Genomic DNA, 21,648 nt, shown 5'->3' with positions numbered 1-21,648 from the left:
GTTTTATTGCAACATTTTTAATGATGTCTCCAGTACTAATGAGCAGAACTCTGATTTTGGACCCAAAAACAAAATAAAAAGGAGGTAAAAGAAAAAGAGACGATATAAAAGAAGAGTCAGCGAACATCTTCACAGCGTGGAGAGCTGGAGGAAACCAAAGAGTGCAGACATGGCTACGATTATTTAAGACTATTCAGTAATTGTTCATATCTTTACAGATGATTACAGCAGATGTTTCCACGATAGAGACCGAGGTGGAGGTGAAGTTTCTAACAACGATTACGTCCTTTAGCCTCTTTTCTTTTGCTTCCAATTCTTATCCGACATCTCTTTTCTCTTTATCACAAACTTTCTCTTACACGTCTCCTTACATGGAATGTTGTTTTTTTTCATATTCGGGAATGTCCGATGTGTGGGATTCAGGGAAAACACATGGAATGATAATTATCCTGTAGCTTTGCATTTTTCAAACATCATATTAGATGGAGAGTTTCCTAATGTGTGAAAAAAGATTTTACTTATTTATGTGCTCCAACAATTTGTTCATTATAATCTACTATGAGTGTTAATGTGGTTACAGTCAACATCAGCGGAGGTGATATGGATGCCATTATCTTCTGTCAAAGGGCCCCGATGGATAAGTGCTTCACCAGTGAATTGCATATAATGGAACAGAAACTGTTTACACCAGGACTTCAAGAATACACCCCCCGCCCCTCCTGAGCAAGAAGAGGAGGAAATAGGAAAGGGAATAACAGCCGGAAGCATCCTGATTGGCTGCAGTGCTTGTGTCCCATTTTGGCTATTCTACATGTTAAATTTAGCTTCGCATTATCCAGGAAGATACAAAATCTCTCAGAGCGTCGCAGCTATTGGCAAAACTCAGGAATGTTTTTGGAAAGTGCTCGCAGGGGGAGGGGGACCCAATTTGAACGACAAGCTGCTCCCTGCTGATTGGCTAGAGGGTTTTGCTCCAGAGAATAAAAAGCGAGCAGTCCTCTCATTGGCTGATGGAAGGGACAGCTTAAGCTGTGATTGGCTGATAAAATGACAGGAGAGGGAGATAGAAATGCATGAGGTCCAAATCTCAGTCTACAGTGTGAGAGTTAGCTGGTGGGGCGGTGGATCAGTCAGGAAGGCATTTAGCAAAAAATGGGGATGGGGATGGGGATGGTGTGGAGGAGGAGGAGGAGGGGTGGCCGTTTTTTTTAGAGCAGTCCCCGTCTATCCGGCGATCTCTGTTGCTGTGGTTACAAGCTTCTTGCCGTCCCAGACGGTCTTGAACTGCTCGGGAACGGCGTGCTCCAACTGAGAGAGAAAGAGAGGAAGCATGTTGAATGTGTGTTTGACATTTCAGCAGACATGAAAGGACGAGGAGGACAGAGGAGACATGAAGCTTTACTTCAACCACCTCAGAGACAAACAGGATAAAATCAACTCTGACTTTTAATCACACGCAAAGTTTATGCTTTGTTTCCTCATGATTGGACCGATGTGATGATCATAATTCCTCTACCTTCAATTTGAAAGTATTGACAAATAGAAATTTAAAAACTATGTGTATAAAACAAGCGGCAACCTCCGGTCTAAAAATATGAGTCCAATGCGGAAGTGCTAAAAACTGCAGTTCATTGAGGATCCGCTTGAGGCTGTCTCCGGAAGTACCGGAAACCACATACACACCAATTCAAAAAAGCTGATCTTTACAACAGAAATAAACATGTTTACAGCCTGGTACAAAAGGCAAGTGTAGTCTGAATAGCTCGTTTCTAGATCGGCACACACTGTACGGGGAGAGAATTTTTTTCTAACGCGGCAATTTTGAAGATATTGAGATTTCTAGTCTTCCAATGAGAGGCACAGCTGACTTGATTGACAGGCGGGAACACTGTAGCTGTTGGCCAAGAGGCTCAAAGCCCGCCTCTTTACATCACAATCACTCGACAGCAGCAATATGGCTGACGCCGCCGATTGGTATCAAAACAGCTCTTCAGAAACAGATGGGGGATGTCACGGATACTACGTCCATATTTTATACAGTCTATGGAATAAACGTGATTTATTTAACCCCAGAATATACCATCAGTCTGCACTGCTGTTCTTACGACAGAAGCGTTTTAAGATCAAAAACACATCCGATCTGTTTGTAAGAACAAGATGATTATCTAAGAGCTGGGGTGCCAGTTTAGTGGTTAGTGGTTCAAGTGCACCCCATGTATGGAGGCTGTAGTCTGTGGCGGTTGGCCCTGACTCTATGGTACATGTCTTGGCATTTAAAAGAAAGCTGTCCTATTTGAAAAAGGCAAAAAAGCCCTCAATAGCCCCCCAAAAAATCTCAGAATTACAAGAAACATTTTTATGATTAAATAAAAATCAGCTGTTTTTCCGAAAATGTTCACAAAAACCAGAGTAGTTTCTTTTTTTACTCAGGAGAATTCAATACACTTGGTTACCTTACCCACCACTGTCATACAAATGTAAAAGAATATTAACAATTAAAAAATACATCCAAAACAAATCGCACCATCAATATTAGGTGACCATAAAAATGTTGATGGGAAAAAACGCAAACAGCAAAATAAGACGACTGAACGTCTCAGCTCACCGTTTGAAAGCTTTCAATGTTGTAAAGGAAAAGTATTTCAACAGTTAAGATCAACAATTTTACGACTTGGATGAGCAACTCAAAATGAGCTGCAGTGCCCTCGTTCCCGGCTCTTACAGACACTAAGCACAAATAAAGAATATCACCAAGCGTCTCCCAAAGGTCACTCACAAAGTCTCCATCGTCTCCTTGGGGTACCAGGATGTTCATCTCTGAGCTCTTGGCGCTGACGATCTCACAGGCCATGGAGTCTTTGCTCAGGTAGACGTGGCAGCCGTCTGTCTTGTTGATAGAGATGGTTGGGACCTTACCTATGACCTGGATATGAGAACACACACTTTACCTTCCAACATGAATATATAAAGGCTGCAAAACAATAACACATTCATGAGAAATTGTCCTTTAATTTTTCTGAACACTGCATGCTCTTCGTTCTCACCTGGACCTTGACATCCTTGCAGTTGATGATCTCTATGATGCCGACAACATCATCGAACACCAGGCCCATTTTCTTACAGTTGTCTGACAAGGGAGAAGAAAAAAGAAACACTCAGGAGGACAGAGGATTGAAATGTAACTAACTGGCGTGACTCATTTATGGACTTTTTTATTTTGCATTTTCGAGCTACATGAGCAGGTTAACATGGGAGGCACATTCCTGTCTCTTTACGGCGTCTTTTTTTCTTACCTACAATGATGGAGTTGATTTTGCCCTTGACCTGCAGGGTGCTCTTGTTACACTTGTAAGCATAAACCACTTGTTTGAGCTCAGTATCTTTGATTACCAAGCCTTCAGCTCCCTCCTGGTTCTCCTGCAGAGGGAAAGAACGATAAAAACAAGGAGTGAGCCAGAAAGAAAGATGAAGACTTCTTGAGGAAATGTGGAATCAAAGCAGGATGAAGTCGATATAAAATTCTGGTTTGTATGAGATTAAAACAGCCAATCACAACCCGCCCAAAAAACACGATTTCTCATTTTTATCCGTCTTTTTACTTTTGTGTTGTTTAATTTCACAAGAATAAAATAAACTGTAACACAGCTATGTTTACAGAACAGGAACACTCCCAAAAAACAGACGTCTAAACACAGTAGAGTTTCATTTGTGGATGCAATGAGGAAGTATGCAAAGAAGAAACCATGCAAACACCAGATCCAGAAACTGGGTGTCAAAGTAACAGCAGGCTCAGGTGGGGGATAGCAGTCTAGCTGTGCACCAGGGCTCTTTGCAACCGGTGTCAGTAGGGCCCTTCTATCTCTAGTTGGACTGAACCTTCTACGTACCACTTTCCACTTCTTCCCGTCCAGCTCCAACACTGGGGGCAGTGTGCGAGTAGGGGCGGCAGACGCAGCAGGTCTGGGAGTCGGGGAAGCGAAAGGTTTGGGTCCGCTGCGTACCGGAGCACCCTGACCCCTCAGATTAGGATTCTTGTGGGTCTTCTCGTTGTCGCTCACATGCCTCAGGCCTGGAGGGGGAAAACAAAGAGGAAAATGCATCTTCAGTCATGTGTCTGTATTCACAACTGAGAATCCTCTCTGTGAGAACCTGACTTAGCTTCAAAACTTTCACCGAGGTGTTCCAGCCTAGGACGGATTTGGGAACATAATAGAGCAACTCTGAGGCAGGAAGAGACGAAAACTTTATGACTACATGATCTGAATCTAAGATTGATGAATTAGTGCGTGATCTGAACTCGCTCTGCACATGTCTGTGGATGATCAGAGAGAGACGTCAGCTGTTCCTTCTCTTCTTAGATGCATTTATCGTAATGTGATATAAACCTTGTAATAACCTTGTTTTAATTGTTTTGTGCAGCTTGTTGCCGTCAGTGTTATTCTGCACTTTTAGTTTTCTCATGTCATTAATAACAAGTCTCCCTCCACCAGACTCACCTAAACAAAAACAGAAGCTGTTGCATTTTTCCAGTTGCTAAATATCTCAATGATGCATTCACTTTCCTTTCTGGCAACACAACATTGTTGTGCTGGCTTTGAGATCAATAAGGTCTTTATTTCTATAGCCACAATTCCCAGCTAATGTTACCTCAAGATGCAAGATTTGAGTGCAAACATGATCCCTGCACGATCCAGTCAATCGGCTATTTCCTCCTCTGCTTGAGAAACTCCTAAGCCTCTTAAAAGTCCTCCTCACTACTCCAAACAGTGTTCACCTCTAGACCTCTCTTAAGGGCTAAGATGCTTTGTGAATAACTTTTAACCTTACCAGGATCTAGTCTTAACTCCGAGGGGAAATTCCCAGAAAACTCCATGACTCTAAGAATTCTCGTCCCTAGCAGCGACTCTTTGTAATCGTAAAGATGTCTTAACTAGTGCAGTATTGTCTTCTGTTTTAAAGTCGAGCCCCACAGATCGCCTACCTTGAGTGATGTCTGAACCTTTGTTGAGGGATTCAAACAGAGCATTGCGACAGTCCGGTTGAGCGGCACTGCTGCCAGAGCTGATGTCCATGGGGGGAGGAGGAGGTCCAGGGGGAGGTGGGGGAGGACAACCGCCAGCAGGAGCCCGGGGAGTTGCGGAGCCCGAAGCTACAGGACCCTGAGGAGGAGAGACGATGAAGAAAATCTTATTGTTCAGTAAGAAAGAGTTCCGGTCTAATTAGGAAGATGAATGAGGCCGCTCAGCCAATGACAGCAAGAACAGTTTTATAAGATGTGACTGACTTATTTCAAAGATTGATAGCTCTTTTTTTTGAACAACTTAAATAGAAGTTCTTATAAAAAATAGAAATAATGGCAATAATTAATCTATTAAATTATCTTATGTTTTTAAGAAGCTAAAAAAAATCAACTCAAAATATTAGAATACTCAATTTTTGAGTTACTACAATATTCTGCTTTTTTTTTTATAAGCACTAGTGAAGCAGTTTTAGCCTTTAATTGGACAATTTAATGAACATTAGACCTTTTTATAATCTAATTTTCAGAGATACAAAGGGTAAAAAAAATGAAAGGTAAAAAAATAAAATAAAACTATTTTATTTTCAAACATTTGGATATATTCTGTTAATGTGGAACGAAATTCCCTTTATAAAATATTATCTGTAATGAAGCTTGTTTCTCAGCTTCAGCTTGTTAGTGTTCCTAATTCTCTCAATTTTATTTGATAACCTTGACCATTTTTCCAGAGAATTGTTAATATGAGACAGTGGTAGGACACCACAGTTGGTTATAATTTCATTACAATCACTGTACAGCAAATAGGGGAGAACAGGGTTGGTTTTCACACTTTTTACTGTTTTGATGATTGCTCATCATCAAAGCATCTTTCAATAGTCAATCCTACATTAAATTGAAGCTTAAGTTGTTGCCTTGAAATGTGTATCCCTCTCATTTTCCAACTCATTGTAACAAAGAGGCAATTAACTATCAAAGACACTCTGACACATTGTGACAACCAACCCCATCACGGGGATGGGTCTCCAACTAATTTCACCATGCATGATTTTTCCAACATAGGCGTTGGTTGTTACATGTGACAACCGACCCAAAAGAGAATGTGACGACCAACCCCAACTGGATTTTTTTTGCTAGCATCAAGGCTAACAACCATCTAACAATTAGTTAGCTAGCTAATAAGAATTTAAACTATAGCTTTCCCCTCACACTTTGTAAGGGTAACACTTGTTTTGTTATAAAAGCCTATAAGAAAAATACATCCTCTCACCTCAAGTTCAGCTGTCTTACTCCAGAGAAGACTATGTAGGTGAGCTCTCATCCTAATTCTGGAAATGCCCATACCCCAATTTGAGAGACAGTGCCCTCTGGTGGCGAGATATAACGAGTGTGCCAACCAACCCGTGTGCCAACCAACCCCGCTGCCCTATCTGTCATAGAAGCTGAAAATGTTTTATTATAATGCCATAAAGAGCATTTTAATGACACACTGTGGTGCTGCAGGAATGCTCTGGTATCGTTAGCATGACTTCTTTTTTTAGTTGTTTTTTTGGGGCACTCTTGCCTCTTATAGACAGAACAGCTGAAGAGATTGAGGAGATGTGAGGAGGAGAGAGTGGGGAATGATGCACAGCAATGAGGACTGTATCCTCAGTGCATGGGGCGTGTGCTTAATCTGCTAGGCTAACCAGCATCCCACATTATCATGACTTTATCTACTTTTTCAGTGAAGAATCCCTAAAGTTATTCATATGTTTAAGTTGCTTGATAGAACTTTTTGACATCTAATTCAACTCTTTAAGAATAAATAAAACGTCACTGTAGGTAGACTCACACTCTTGCTCCAGGACAGCCCGGTGGTGTGGTGCTGTTTGATGTAGGTCTGCAGGTCAGTCCAGATGAGGAGATAAGCCTTCACCCAATCCACATGTGTCTTGTCCCTGTGATGAAGAGATGGAGATGGGTCAGTCTTTTTTTTCCCTCTCTTAAAATGTATCAATCCTTTCCACTGGTCTCTGCTTCAACAACTGAAGTGCTGTTTATAAAATAAGATTTAGTCTCATCTGTCATAATCTGAAACTCTATTTTACGTTGTAAGTCTGAGTTTAACTCTGTAGAAAGTTTCAGAGTTTGAAAGCTGCTCTCCTGGCAGCACTCCGATCCACTACTGGACTGTGGTTGAAAACAAGCGCTTTGGTTTCAGGCCTAAAACACAGGAAGTCCAGCCTCTGTCACTGTGTCATGTGGCTGTGCTGACTCAGCAGAGTTTAAGTTTAATAGAGCCCAGAAGAAGGAAAGATGGAGGACAGCTGGGCTGAGCAAACTGCTTGGCTGCACATTACAGTAACTCATCCACTGACGACTGAAAGAGGTGAATTAAAGTTGTACTTACTTCTCCTTGAAGTCCTTGAGCACACGGTTGGTGTAGAACATGGCGGCATCCTGCATCTCTTTAACATAGGGGCCTGGTTTAGGAGCCTGTGACACAAAGAGAAAAAAAGAACCATGTCTTCACTGAGATGAAACTGGTTTTCTGAAATTTGTGTTGTTGCTGAGAGTTGGACAAAAATGGACGTCTGGAAGTGATTAGCTTAGCTTTGAAAGTAGACTGAAAGCAGGGCGAAAAGGACTCTCTGTTTAAAGAAAGATTAAAAGATTGAAGCTGATCCTCTGGGTTCTTACAGCTTTTTTAAAAGTTAGATTCATGCACTCTTTCCAGACTTTCAGAGGCTTAATCATCACATCTAACCTGCTGCTGCTACAAATGCACAGATGACTCAGAGAGAAAGCACTCTGTTTTCCTTTTAGTGTCCAGAGTGATTGTGACAATCAGACGACAGTTTCAACGTCAGGGATCATGTTAGAAACTTCCGGTGTGGTAGCCTCAAGCAAAAAGATTTCAACAAAAAAAATAAAAAGTCTTCTTTATTGTCAAAAACTGCAGTATGCACCAGACATACTGAGGATTTGATATTACGTTTCTCTCTCAGACCCTAGCAACAACAACAGCAACAGATAAACAAAGGAAACAGCTAGAAAAAGATAAGCTAAAAATAAAAAGAGTAAAAGAGTACAGTGCAAAAACTTTGCTATAGTGCAATTTAAAATCAAAGTGAGTGTGTGCGTTTCAGTCCTGAGGATGACAGACCTCAGCGTTGATTTGGGTGGGGGTCAGTGGCCGGGTTAAATCTGTGAAGGGGGCACTATGGGAAGAGAGGGCAAAACAGGGGGAGAGTTCAGCATCCTGACTGCCTGGTGGATGAAACTGTCCCTCAGTCTGCTGGTTCTGGCCTGCATACTTCCTGATGGCAACAAACTGAAGAGGCTATGAGACCGGTGGGAGGGGTCGCCTGCTATGCTCAGGGCTTTTTGGGTGAGGTGGGAAGAGTAAAGAGTAAATGTCAGAGGGAGGGAAGAGAGAGGCACTAACAATCTTCTTTTTTAAAGTTATATTTTTGGCCTTTTTGCCTTTATTTTATAGGACAGGTGGAGAGAGACAGGAAATGTGGGGAGTAGAGAGTGGGGGAAGACATGCAGGAAATGCTCGACCGGCCGGGAATCGAACCGGCGACCCCTGCGACGAGGACTGTAGCCTCTATATGTGGGGCGCTTAGACCGCTAGGCCACCAGCGCCCCACACTAACAATCTTCTGAGCTGTTCTCAAGTAAGTATTATAAAAAGTCTTCACATCTCAGAGGCTACAAGGAGCCTTTTCTGTCATTTGTGTCGAGTTTACGAGAAGATCTTCAAGATTCTGGAGTAGGAGTACAAATAATGAGTGTGTAAAAAACTGATGCATTATTCATAAGAATCAACAAAGAGTTAACTCTCTGAAACTGTAACAGAGAGACTCTGTTGATGTCTTCGTGTGTCAGCCAAGAAACTGTCGCTCACCAGACAGCGATGACAGAATCCAAGAGGCTCGTTTCCGGCTATTACACACTCATTCATCTTACCACACAAACAAAAACACACACACACAAAAAGCCACTCTCTGTAACGCACAAACTGGAGTCCCACAAAGCTCCCGTCCTCAGACTCACCATGGCAATCCATCCGAGCCCCGGCACGCTTTCGCTCACAGCGGAGAGGTGGTTGAACTGCGGCGAGGTGCGGTTCTTCTCGCGAAACTCCTGCACCTGACAGATGATTGTAGACACCGGCTTCAGGATGTTCTTCATGACGTCCTGAGCAGGAAAAAGAGGGGAAAAAAATCTTAAAAACGCACATATTCCATGTCAGCTAAATACTACACACTGTACCTTTAAGTATAAAATCATCACACATGTTTCAAACTCACATCAGAGGGCTTCTGGCTGGAGGAGGCCGTCATGAGGACTTCTCTCTCACTGGCGAACCCCTTCTTTATCATTTCTGCCTGAAAGAGAGAAAGAGAGAAAGAGGGGATTCACTTCTCAGGCATTTGATTGGCATCGGACAGAACTATCTCCTCAAACAAGAGATATATTTTCAATGACGTGAAGCCAAAGAATCCCAATATGTTCTTTGAATCAATCTAAATTTGTATTTAACACATCATGAGCACATCTTTAGAGTACATTGACAAACCAAAGATAAACTCTCTATCGTTGTGGGCTGCAGACAAGAAGCCTATGTCTTTAGTTACTTTGTAGTTATGTTTGACATGACTTGCAGAATAATTAACATAATATAGACAAAATTTTCATAACTTTTTTTTGATTGTAACAATGGAATTTTGAGAGAGGCAGAGAAAGAGAGAGACAAATAGAAAGACAGAGATAATTGATTTAATATTGGAAATATCATTTAATCTTTAATAAGCTTTCATATTAAGTGTTGTTTTAATTAAATTTATATGTTTGTTGTTCCATGCCAATAAGGCTCCATGAATTAAATTGAATTGAGAGACAGAGAGAAAAAGACAGAGACAGAGAAAGAGGGAGGGAGGGAGAGAAAGAGAGAGAGTAATATATATATATATAATATGTAATGAATATATATGTAATGTATGTGTATAAATCTTATGTGCTTCGGCCACAACATGTCTTTGTTCATGCCAATAGAGAAAATTGAATTGAATTGACAGAGAGACTGTGCATCTGCTGATCACTTAGAGCAGCAAACCCAGACAAAGTGTCCTCATTCAACAGATAAATACTGCAGAATTTTTAAATTGGAATATAGAGCCTAGGTTGTGGATGAAGCTGGTTACAGCCTTCTTTACGATGACACAGCTGGTTATGTGCAGGGCTGTTAGGTAGTGGCCAATGGTATATCGTACTTTGAAGCACAGTTAAAGTGACTCACCATTATCGTTTTTATAACAATGCGGGGAGTTCAACACAAATATTAGCACTGGACTACATTATTATAATCATAGTTTTGACAACATTTATTTAGTTCTCTATTAATTTCTCTTATTTATTTTACTTTGAAGTATTTTCTATGATCATTATCTTCTTTCTTGTTTGAGTCTTTTTTATTTTCATTTTACCCATTTCTGTTTTCTGTCTTTCTGTTATTCTGTGAAGCACTTTGAGCTGCATGCTTGTGTAAAAGTCCTCCCATTTCACTTATAAGCTTATTATTTGTATATTCTGTATTATTCATGTTATTTAACTTACTGCTAAGCACTTCTGGTTAGATGCTATCTATATTTCATTGCTTGTTTGTACCCGTTACATGCTCAATGACAATAAATTAAATCGAATCTAATCTATTACCACCCTCCTTTTAAAAACTGATTAATCCATGTTTCACATGTGTCACCTCCTCAGGTTGGAAAATTTGGCGGTCCAGAATTATCCGCAAGAATAATATCTGTAGCATTCCCCAGAAAGAGATCCTTTAGGTTGTGTGTAACTGAGGTAACTTGACGTGCAACAATGAAATCACTAAGTGTATTTGACATAAGTATTTTAAAACAGACCAACATCCAAAAGTAACTCACATGTTTCTGGACGTCGCCCCCGATCTTTTGACTGAGGGACAAGTACTGGGCCACTGGACCGTTGACAATGGCGTCGAACGCCTCTACATATGCAGATACAGCTACAGACCAGATAAAGAAGGGTTAAAAAAAAACATTCAAAGCATTTCTAAGTGTATTTAAAATATATAATGCTTTGTTTTAACCAGACATGATAAGTTCAGTTATTCCATAATGATGATATCTGGACTTTACCTCCTCCTGAACCTCCACCAGAGCTGCCTCCAGGGCCAGACATGGACTCCAGACGACCAACCGCCAACTCCAGCCGCTGCACCAGACCCGCCAAATCAGCCATACCTGTGAGGGGAAGAGAAACATGGAGGATGAATAGAAATAAAAGGACTGATCAACTCTACCACAGTTAAAAACTCATACTGTAGTTACAACAATAAAAAAACTCATGTCACAATGATGGTTGTGCAGCCTGATTGCTCGGTTCAGGTGTCAACACAAACACCTCAGTCTCTCCTCGGTCTAAATAAACAAATCTGTTTTCACATTCTTGTTTGTCCTCGTTATATTCGTACACTGTTCTTAATCACCACAGGCACAGAGGTACTTTCTGTTCTGCTCCTCTAATTGGAGACTGAATTACATAAGGTGAAGGAAATCACTGCAATTAAAACTTTGCTATTTTGGTAGAATAACAAACAGCAGAGCTCTGAACGACGGGAAGTACTGTCCTGGATTTATTCCTACAGGGCTCAGCAGAAGAGTCCAGCTTTCTGTTCTTAGAGGTAAAATCAGTATACTCATGTCATATCAAGTCACACTTCTTATTCTATATCTTAAAACTGCTGAACATCATGTTCTCACTTGTGAGCAGCAGGTAAAAAAAGAGGCTAATTTTAGGATTTTGAAAGTAAAAGTGGACATTTTTGAGCAAAACATGGTGATGTATGTAGATTAAAAGACCAGTATTAATATTTTAATAACTGTTTTCTGCTCATGATTTTCTAAATTAAACTATCATTTTGTCAGAATGAAAAAAACATTTTGAAAAATATGAAATCAATCAATAAATAAATATTTTTTTATATAGCGCCAAATCACAACAAACGTTATCTCAAGACGCTTTTACGAACATAGCCGGTCTATTCCGTACTCTATGTTATATTATTATCACAGTCCCAACACCAAGACAGGGTAAGACCAAGCGGCAACCCCCAGTCTAAAAATATGAGTCCAATGCGGAAGTGCTAAAAACTGCAGTTCATAGAGGATCCACTTGAGGCTGGCTCCGGAAGTACAGGAAACCACATACACACCAATTCAAAAAAGCCGATCTTTACAGCAGAAATAAACATGTTTACAGTCTGGTACAAAAGACGAGTGTCGTCTGGATAGCTCATTTCTCAATTGGCACACATTGTACAGGGGGTGAATTCTTTCTAACGCGGCAATTTTGAAAGACATTGAGATTGACGAGTCTTCCAATGAGAGGCACAGCTGACTTGATTGACAGGCGGGAACACTGTAGCTGTTGGCTAGGAGGCTCAAACTCCGCCTCTTTACGTCACAATCGCTCGACAGCACCAATATGGCTCCGTCCAACGATTGGCCTCAAAACAGCGCTTCAGAAACAGATGGGTGACGTCACGGATCCTACGTCCATATTTTATACAGTCTATGGTTAAGACTCAGTCTTACTCCACCTTACTCCACCATGAGCAGGGCACCTTGCAGTATTAAGCTAGTTACAAGTTATAAAAACTTCCTTTAACAGGCAGAAACCTCGAGCAGAACCAGACTCATGTTAGACAGAAGTCTGCCTCGACACATTTCCAAATATCTAAATTTGATGCCTTAAACTGTCTGTTTCATTCATACTTTATCTGCTCTGACAGAAGCTACTAACTGAAGCATTGAATTGAGACAGTTAGTATAATTTATTTCCTTCTTTTAAAGAAAAGAGCTGCTGAAGTTGTTACTGTGCACCTTTAAATGATCTTTACACCCTCAGCTTTATTTAAAAGCCCTAATGGTTTAGAACCACTTAGTCATTATATACATGATATGTAAGGCTAAATATGTTCAAGAAGTTGCAGTTGTGCGTAAAATACCTGAAAATTCTCTGGGTTCAAAGCCTGTGAAGTTTCTGAAGTTGTGACTTTTGTTTGTATAACTACCTGTCTCTCTTACTGATCTTCCGGCTGTGTGAGATGCTTGATTCTGATTGGTCAAAACCCCTTGACAATGGTTATTAACTTTCATTAACATGAGCAACGCCAAGGTCAAACTGATCATACGTCAGTTGAGACACATAAAAGAAAGGACAAAGACAAGGAAGACGTCAAAGGAGAGGACAAAGAAGAAGACAGGTCTAACAAGTTGAAGAAGATGAAAGACAAAAAAATAAGCAGCCAAAACAAAGACAAAGTAGAAGACAAGAGTAGAAGAAGAAATGGAGAAAGAAGACGCAGATTATGATGAATAAGAAGATGAAAAAACAAGAACAAGAAAATGAAGACAAAGAAGGAAAAGGATGAAGAAAGATAAGAGCAAGTAAGCCAATGAGATGTTGAAGTAAAAGAGGAAGAAAAAAAGAGGAAGACAAGAAGTGGAATGGGTCTGTTGAGCAGGTCAGGACTTGCTGAGTAAAGGGTTGACTCTCTGCAGAGCTCAGACCTGCCCTGTTATCCAAACTATGTCGTGTTCAGATTCTTCTGAGTTTTGAAACTAAACTTCCTCCGACGTCAGGAGCTCCATCTGTCAGTAAATATTATCCCCTCAGTAAGTGGGCCAACATGTAAACTGACTCTCCCGATTTACTCCTTTAAGAAAAAGATTAACTACCATAATCCAAGTCTGGAATAATCTTACACACATCTAATGAGGGGAGAAGCTAACGTTACATGAGAGCGCCGTAACCTGACACCACCTTCGCCTGTGTGTCTGAGCGCATGCAGTCTCAGGTGCTTACACCTGGCTCACAGTGAAAGGAGGCGAACGGACCACTCTCACTAATGAAGAGCGCGCAAGATAAACCTGCAGCCACCGGCTCGCTTTCACTGCAGAGCGGCTCAGCTAAATCTGCAGAGATCTGATGTCTGAGAGCGTTTCTGGCTGTGATAGTCGAGGGTGGAAACATTTGAAGGCGTTCTCTGGGTTAAAATAAGCGAGGTGAACATGTTTGAGATCTGTGGTCGAGTTACCAAAGAGAAGGGGTGGTAAGAGAACGCCACAACTTTTTAGTATAAATGTAAAAAGTGACCGTCTTTATTACCAAGGTGTCAGGTTAAATCCAGAGTTTGGTTGACTTAACTTGGAGCAGTTTCTTCCCTTTGCTTTCAATTGCGTGATCGCTGATGTAGACGGATTCATTTGGGCAGTTTTTTATATATTCTTTCAAAAATGTGTCTATTTTGTATGGTGACAAAAATCTAATATATTCCTATTACATCTCTGTTAATACAACACAGGCTGTGGTTTTGTGCATGCCTGGACTAAACTTTTAAATATGAAGTTGTTGAAAAATGAATCCTGGGAAGGATCACCACTGTTCCAAGCTTTCTCCATTTGTGGATAATGGCTCTCACTGTGGTTCTCTGGAGTCCCAAAGCCTTAGAAATGGCTTTGTAACCCTTTCCAGACTGATTATGTCAATGACTTTGCTTCTCATCTGTTCTTGAATTTATTTGGATTGTGGCATGATGTGTTGCTTTTTGAGATCTTTTAGCCCACTTCATTTTCCACCAAGCGGTTCGGTTCGGTTCAGTTGGGTTCGTCTCGGTACGGCACGCATTTTGTGGCGTTTCCATTGACTAAAATCGGGACAGGTCCCCAAATTACCGAGCCGTACCATCCCACTTTTTGATACCCTTCTGTTGGGGTGCCAGACATACAGATCCTACCCCAGAAAGTGGAGCTAGAAACACTGCAGTCCGTTGATTGGTCGAAAGAATCGTCACTTCCCGTGTGACAGTGGTAATAAAGAACAACACATAACCCCGCCATGTTTAAATCTCCAGTGGACTTTGGGAAGATAACTTATTTTGTTTGGAAAATGGCGTCAAGAAACAGCATTCCATGGTCGACCGTGGAGGTGCAGACTTTCCTCGTGTTTTTCTTCTTCGTTGCATTTATTAGCGGGGTACACTGTGTCGCGCTGCCATGACGTCACGCTATTACATAGCTGACGCGGCTATCGGCATTCGGCTTACACGCCGCCCACCAAGTAGGGCACGGTTGGCTGTGGAAACGCAAACAGGATCAGGCGTTACCGATCCGACCCGTACCAAACTGTATTGATCCATACCAGACCGCTTGGTGGAAACAAGCCACAAGTGACTTCTTGATTCAACAGGTCTGGCAGTAATCAGGCCTGGGCGTCCTGGGTGTGGCGAGTGAAATTGAGCTCAGCTTTCCAAAAAAAATCAGGTTAAATCACACTTAAAAATAAATAAAATCATAATTTAAAAACTGCATTTAATGTTTACTCTGGTTATCTTCGTCTAATATTAAAATGTGTTTGATGATCTGAAACATTTAAGTGAGAAAAATGTGCAATAATATGAGAAATCAGGAAGGGGGCAAATACTTTTTCACAGCACTGTATATATAAATCAATTTGTGGGACGTTCAATTAAAAGGTACATAAATTAGGAAAATATGTAACAGTCCAAAACTATGTCTTTAGTTTCAGTAGACCCAAAAAGTCGATCACAGATAAGCGTTTCTAAGTATAGGCTGGTGTTGTATAATCATTACTGTGTTTTGGCTTTACTGGCCTGACATAAACAAAAGTTACTGAGCAGTCACCAGAAGAACAAAATGCTGTCATCATATGACTCAAACTTGTATTGATGCCAGTATTAATCATGCTGTTAGCAGGCTGAAGGCGGATAAACAGGGTGTAGCACTTTGTGTATGCCTTAGAGTCACGTTTGGATACTTAGAGGGTTTGCATTAGTCTGAAAGCATCAAATACAAATACTGCAGGGTCATTTTGCATCCGTCGGAGATTGACCTTTGAATTTCTCCACAAGACGCAGATAAAATTAGATAAAAAAGCAGGACACACACCTCCACTACCCTTGACCTGAATGCATACACGTTCAGGGCCACAGCAGCTTTCATAGTGTACCTGCAGATACCAGAGTTCACTTCCTGGTCTCAGCTGAGATGACTCACCAGCAACAAAGGAAGGGAGTGGTCCCCTAAGGTGTTCGAGGGAGTAAAAGATAGACAAAAAAAACAAGCTCTGAAATGTTTGAGTTGGAAAGATGAGAGGCCGTGCTCTTACAGTTTAAATCCCTCTTTGAGACCCATTTAAACTTAAGAGAGCTCTGCACATCTGACTGAATACATTTCTGAGAGTATACAAGAGTCAAGTGACCACAACATCTACTCAAGCCAAATGCTGAGCTTGAGGGAAACTCCACCGTCGAGCAAGTAGAAACTACTTTCCAGAGACATGAGTGCAGATATAGCAGTGAGTCACACCAGGGAATTGTGCCTTTCATAACATTTTTCCTTAGATTATCCTTGAAGACCTAAAAAGGGGAAGGAGGGTGGAGGAACTAGAGTTTGGAGCAGGCGTTTTATCTCGCCTTAAAGATAATGTAGTGTTTGCAAAGGCCTAAATCATTACAAATTAGGAATCATACTTCTTGTGGATAACATACCCCCCCTCCCTCAAAATACCAGAACAGTATGTTCTCATGTTTGACTTTAAAGAGCCAACAGGTATGATGTCAAGCTGGTATGGGAAATTCTGAGCCTTTTTGGAAAATTAAACTATATATTTGTAACTTCTTTGCCAGAGCCAGAGAGCTTTCTGTCCTTAAAAGTGTCTTTTTTTTTTACAAGAACAAATATGAAGAAAAGATCAGACTGAGTAAGACATGATGCATTGCTTGGACACATTAAAGCAGGGGTGTCAAACATAGGGCCCATGGACCAAAACCTGCCTGCAAGAGGTTCCAATCCGGCCCATGGATGACTTCCCAAAGTGAAGAATGTACTTGTACTTTTTTGCACTAAAACAAAGGAAAGCATTTTGAGTTGTCCTTCTCTATAGGTTATTATGTTATGATTTTACTGGTCCGGCCCACTTGAGATCAAATTGGGCTGTATGTGGCCCCTGAACTGAAATGAGTTTGACACCCATGCATTAAAGTAATCCTAATTTATTGCAATACATTTAGACTTTTGCAACGTGTTTATTGGAAATGCTCATATTGCAATAACAATAAATTGTGAATTTATTGTGCAGCCTTACTTAAATATTAACATATATTTACAACCTTTACAAAGCTAGTTAATAGGACCTACACTGTGCAAATGTTAGGGTATGTTTTACAACTAATACATCTCCATGTTTCTGTTTTTCAGAGGGACATCTGCTAATGATTGCCTTTTGATTGAGTGTAAACAATAATACTACATGCATTCTCCTCTCTGGATGCATCAATACTTGAATAGCATCCACTCCCCCCTACAATATGGTCTCAGTGCAATTTGCAAAACCCAGCCAACTGCGTCTGGAGGCCAACTTTCGCAGTCAAACGACAGAAATGCACCATCAGCATGCAGGGCAGGGAAGTGGGTTAGGCCTCTCCTGCCTGTCTGCCTGGGGCAAGGCGTTCAGACACAAAAAGGGAGCCTTCCTTTTAAATATGTTAGTAAAGGAACAAAAATACACCATTTATCTTTTTTTCAGTCTGGGAGAAGTAGGCCAATGTGTGCTCGAAGTGCCCAGACAGTCCTATTTCAGTGGACTCGAGGCTCAAACAAATCAAGTTCAAGCCGCTGCTGTTAATGCGATCACTGGGGGTTCAATCAGCCTGCTGCTGCTAGCTGGCTAAGCTAAGGCTACACTAGCTAGGAGAGCCGGTGGGTGTTGTGAGGAATTCTGCGCCACAGGGAACTTTATTCCTCAACCTTGCCAGTATCCCTTACAAGTCAGACATTAACACAAAACAGCTGCTGATGAGGTTTTCAAGTTGTAACATGTTCTAAATAATGCTAACTTGTTGTAGCAGGTGTTTCGGTGAACAGAGTGACCTTGTTAACTGACGCCGAATGCATCACTGAATACAGATATTCAAAACGTTCACTCGCATGCCTGTTTTTCATTTCAGACACATCTAATAAGTATATTTTAAATTATATTAAAAGAACTAACAAATGAGGCATTCACGAAGATGCTATCAACATTTCAGGAGATGTTTTAACCGGTTTTAACCCACGACAACCACTACCGTATTCGGGTAAAGTCTCCAGATAACTCGGTCGCTCGTTACACCGTAACACCAGTGGGTGTTGTGAGAAGTACTGTGACCCCGGTGAAGTTTATTCCCCACCCAGCCAATAAACCTTTACCTATAAGTCAAATAATGATTACATATCATGCTTTAAAGAGGCAGTCTCTGTGATAAATTTGCAGTAAAGTTGTAACATGTTTCAAGATGTGTCAAAACTCCACCTGCAACAATGACAGAGCTAGCTTATATAGTTCCTGTTAAAGCAAAACAAAGACATTGAGATATAGTTTATAAGAACAAGTGGTGTATCTCCTTTTTGGCTGCGTGTTTCAGCATTTCCTGATTTTTTTTTTTCACGCACACCCCTCCCTGTGTTAGCTAATGTTGCCTGGGTCTGCAGAAAAAAAAAATGAAGTTTCCACATTTCAGCAAAGGAAAGAAGAAGTCCTGAATCAACGCATGTCTGAAACATTCACTGATGTAGCTGAGTGTATCAGATTTTGCAGCTTACAATGCTTCAAGCTCAGCTATTCAGCCGGGTGTGTTTGTTAGCATCACACCAATTTCAAATAATGATTTCTGAATGATTCGACGCGGCAGCAGCAGGAAGCGGCGACGCGTTGTCTCTCTTACTAAACGCGCTTCAAACCAAAAATAGAAACCATTGCATGAAGCTTACCTGCTAAAGTGGTCAAGCAGTGATTTGGTGTTTTATTTCGCTGTTGGAGTGTGCAGTCAGTGTGCAGGCTCGCAGGACAGCAGACTGTGCTTCGTCTATTCTTCCTGGATGTCGGTGAATTTACCCAGCTGTCACCGCGCTGCGTTTCCGCCCTTGTTCGCGCAACTAATTCCTTTCCCATATAAGGCGCGTGAGAGGCAGAGGGCAGCAATATACGAGGGGGAAGAAATGAAGAAGCAACTGTTTCCTTTCCTTGATGATATATCTGAATGTAACACAGCAGATATGTCATCATGCCATTTTAAAAAAAAGTCAATTCAAACACAGAGTAAGGACACAAATACTACATATCTTTGCAGGCATATGTTTCATAATAACTATAGGGTGCAACTCAGTGCTGCATGTTTGGAGTTCTCTGTCATGCTTTAACATGTTTGCCTGTCTGTCCCAGCCTGTGGTGTAAGAAAGCATATGACTACACTTATTAAACTGGAGTCTGAGTATGGGTGGATATATGTCAGTAGAAAATGCATATGAATGGTTCAGCTTTGATGAATGAATACAAAAAAGAAACTGAAATAAGTTATTTGAACTTGTATCGTTTACTTCAATAAGTACAATAATCTTTGAGACTTTTTCTGGAATATGTGGCACCACAATAGACCCCTCTCCACTAATTCCATGCCCCAGAGAATGCTCCTTTTAATGTGTGTCAAGCAAAAATGATGGCTTTTTGTTCCCTTTTGGCCAGGCAACTTATCCTATCTAAATAGAAGGACCCTGCACCTCCAACATATAGCCAGTGGATAAGGGAGGTCATCATGTGTCTTGTCCACCTAGAGAAAATCAGACACACCATCAGAGGTTACACCAGGAAATGTTTTAACACTTGGCAACCTCTCATATCCTATGTTGGAAACATGACAGCTGCCAACATGACTCTGCAATCCTGCGCTTATTTTTTCATTCTTATTTCTATATAAATGTATATATTTTTATCTTATTGTATTAACACATATATTTATATTTTCTGTGTGCATCCTGTCTGTATATATGTTTTTGTTTAATTGTCTGGCTGTATGCTTATTGAAGCTCTAGTGCTGTGGGACTAGGGAGTAGGACATGTTTGTTTTTGTCTGTTACTGTCCTATGTTGTTGTTGTTGTTGTTGTTGTTGTTGTTGTTCTCAATGTAAATGTTTTTGTGACTATATGTGAAAAATAAAAAAGACTTTGATCAAAAAAAGAAGTACATTGAAAAATGAAACTGAAATAGGATCATTTGAGAGCAAATTCATGAAAACTGAATTCCAAGAAACTTTACATTTAATGCAATATTAGGAAATTTAATTCTGTCTCCTTGAAACTGTATTACGACCAGGAGTGTGTCCAGAGGGTATCCAGAAGGGCAGCATTGGGCCCCTTGAAATCTGATTGCCCACCCTAGGTGCCACCCCATAAATCCTTATCTGTGATTGGCTATTGTCCTTGTCAGATGCAGGACTAATGTTAAAATCAACTATTTGAACAGTGTTACAACCAACTTCTGGTAGCTTTCTGTGAACTGGGCACTGGATAGACGGCTACAAAGGTTGGTGGGCTACTTTAACTTTGACTTTGGAAAAAAACATCTGAAGCTGAAGATTTTTGCAGTTGCCACTCCATTATGTGACTTTTCAAGGTTGTAAAAACATCTTTATGATACTTAAATATAAGTAATCAAAGCAGTTTGTTCAATTGAGTCAAAAAGGGCAAATTAATGCTGTTTACATCAGTGTGTGTGTGTGTGTGTGTGTGTGTGTGTGTGTGTGTGTGTGTGTACACCTACCTTATTTCACTTTTGCATAAGTCAGTGCCCTAGCAGGTCTATCTCAGTCAAAAAAAGTCTAGACACACCCTGATTATAACCTCTTTAAAAGTTTAAATTCCTCATTCAATTCTCTCAATTCAAATCCATTTCTTCAAATTCTGATTCAGTTCACTGAGACACACATCAGGAGCAGATTCATAGCACATACAACTGTATGTTTCTTAACATTTCCCTCATTACATGGAGACACAGACTGATGCACGTTGGTCAGTGTTTCTTTCAATCACAGATGAGGATGGGACTGGGGTGTCCAGAAATATTTGAGTCATTGCATACCTTATTTATTTACTAAAATAAAATCACATGCAGAAGATGCACAAGCGTGCAGAGGACAGCTTACAAGATATATGGTTCTCTCTATGTGGATATTTGAGTGTTGTCTGCATACATGATCTGAGGACGCAATGAATGATCATAGTTATTAAGTGAACCATTATTACCGATCAATCTCCTTTATTCCCAACGATCCCCAAACCCTGAGATATGTAAGCGACACTGACATCAGGTAAAGAAAATGAGCATGTTGTTTAGCCATGACAGTTGTGGACATTATTTGTTTTTAATTTGGAGCTTAATGATCAGCTGTGTCAGCCATAATTTATATTACAGCTAAATGGAGGAGGGAGGAATATCTAGGTCTGTGGTGAAAGATAAAAGTTTAACTGGGGAAAAAAAGGATAAGAGCTTAGATCAGTTACTCAAATCTTCACAAGTCTTTTCAATCTTACTTTCTTCATCTTTATTTATCACCCATAAAAATACTCACTGACCTCTGCCTCCATCATAAAGTAAAACGACTCAGCTCATTTGTTTTAGACACCATCATCTCCAACATTGAGTTAATGGTGCAGCAAAGGACAACTATCAAGCCAACTAGACTAGAAAAGTCAATGAGGAGTCA

At 40.6% G+C, this 21,648-nt stretch overlaps 1 protein-coding gene across 1 annotated transcript; it reads right to left on the bottom strand.

Annotated features, from left to right (window-relative positions):
• Position 1: 1 nt before the first annotated feature.
• On the bottom strand, positions 2-19,075 carry cap1 (CAP, adenylate cyclase-associated protein 1 (yeast)). The gene is made up of 13 exons (XM_034704581.1): positions 18,880-19,075; positions 11,185-11,289; positions 10,951-11,051; positions 9,319-9,396; positions 9,062-9,205; positions 7,410-7,495; positions 6,852-6,957; positions 4,982-5,159; positions 3,888-4,069; positions 3,294-3,417; positions 3,045-3,127; positions 2,777-2,923; positions 2-1,308 (listed from the first exon to the last, which is right to left on the bottom strand). The coding sequence occupies exons 1-13, from the start codon at positions 19,058-19,060 to the stop codon at positions 1,225-1,227; spliced, it is 1,599 nt and encodes a 532-aa protein (XP_034560472.1). The 5' UTR covers positions 19,061-19,075; the 3' UTR covers positions 2-1,224.
• Positions 19,076-21,648: the final 2,573 nt, after the last annotated feature.

The sequence above is a fragment of the Notolabrus celidotus genome, chromosome 16 (assembly GCF_009762535.1).
Source record: "Notolabrus celidotus isolate fNotCel1 chromosome 16, fNotCel1.pri, whole genome shotgun sequence".
NCBI lineage: Eukaryota > Metazoa > Chordata > Actinopteri > Labriformes > Labridae > Notolabrus > Notolabrus celidotus.
This window is presented reverse-complemented; position numbering and strand designations above follow the sequence as displayed.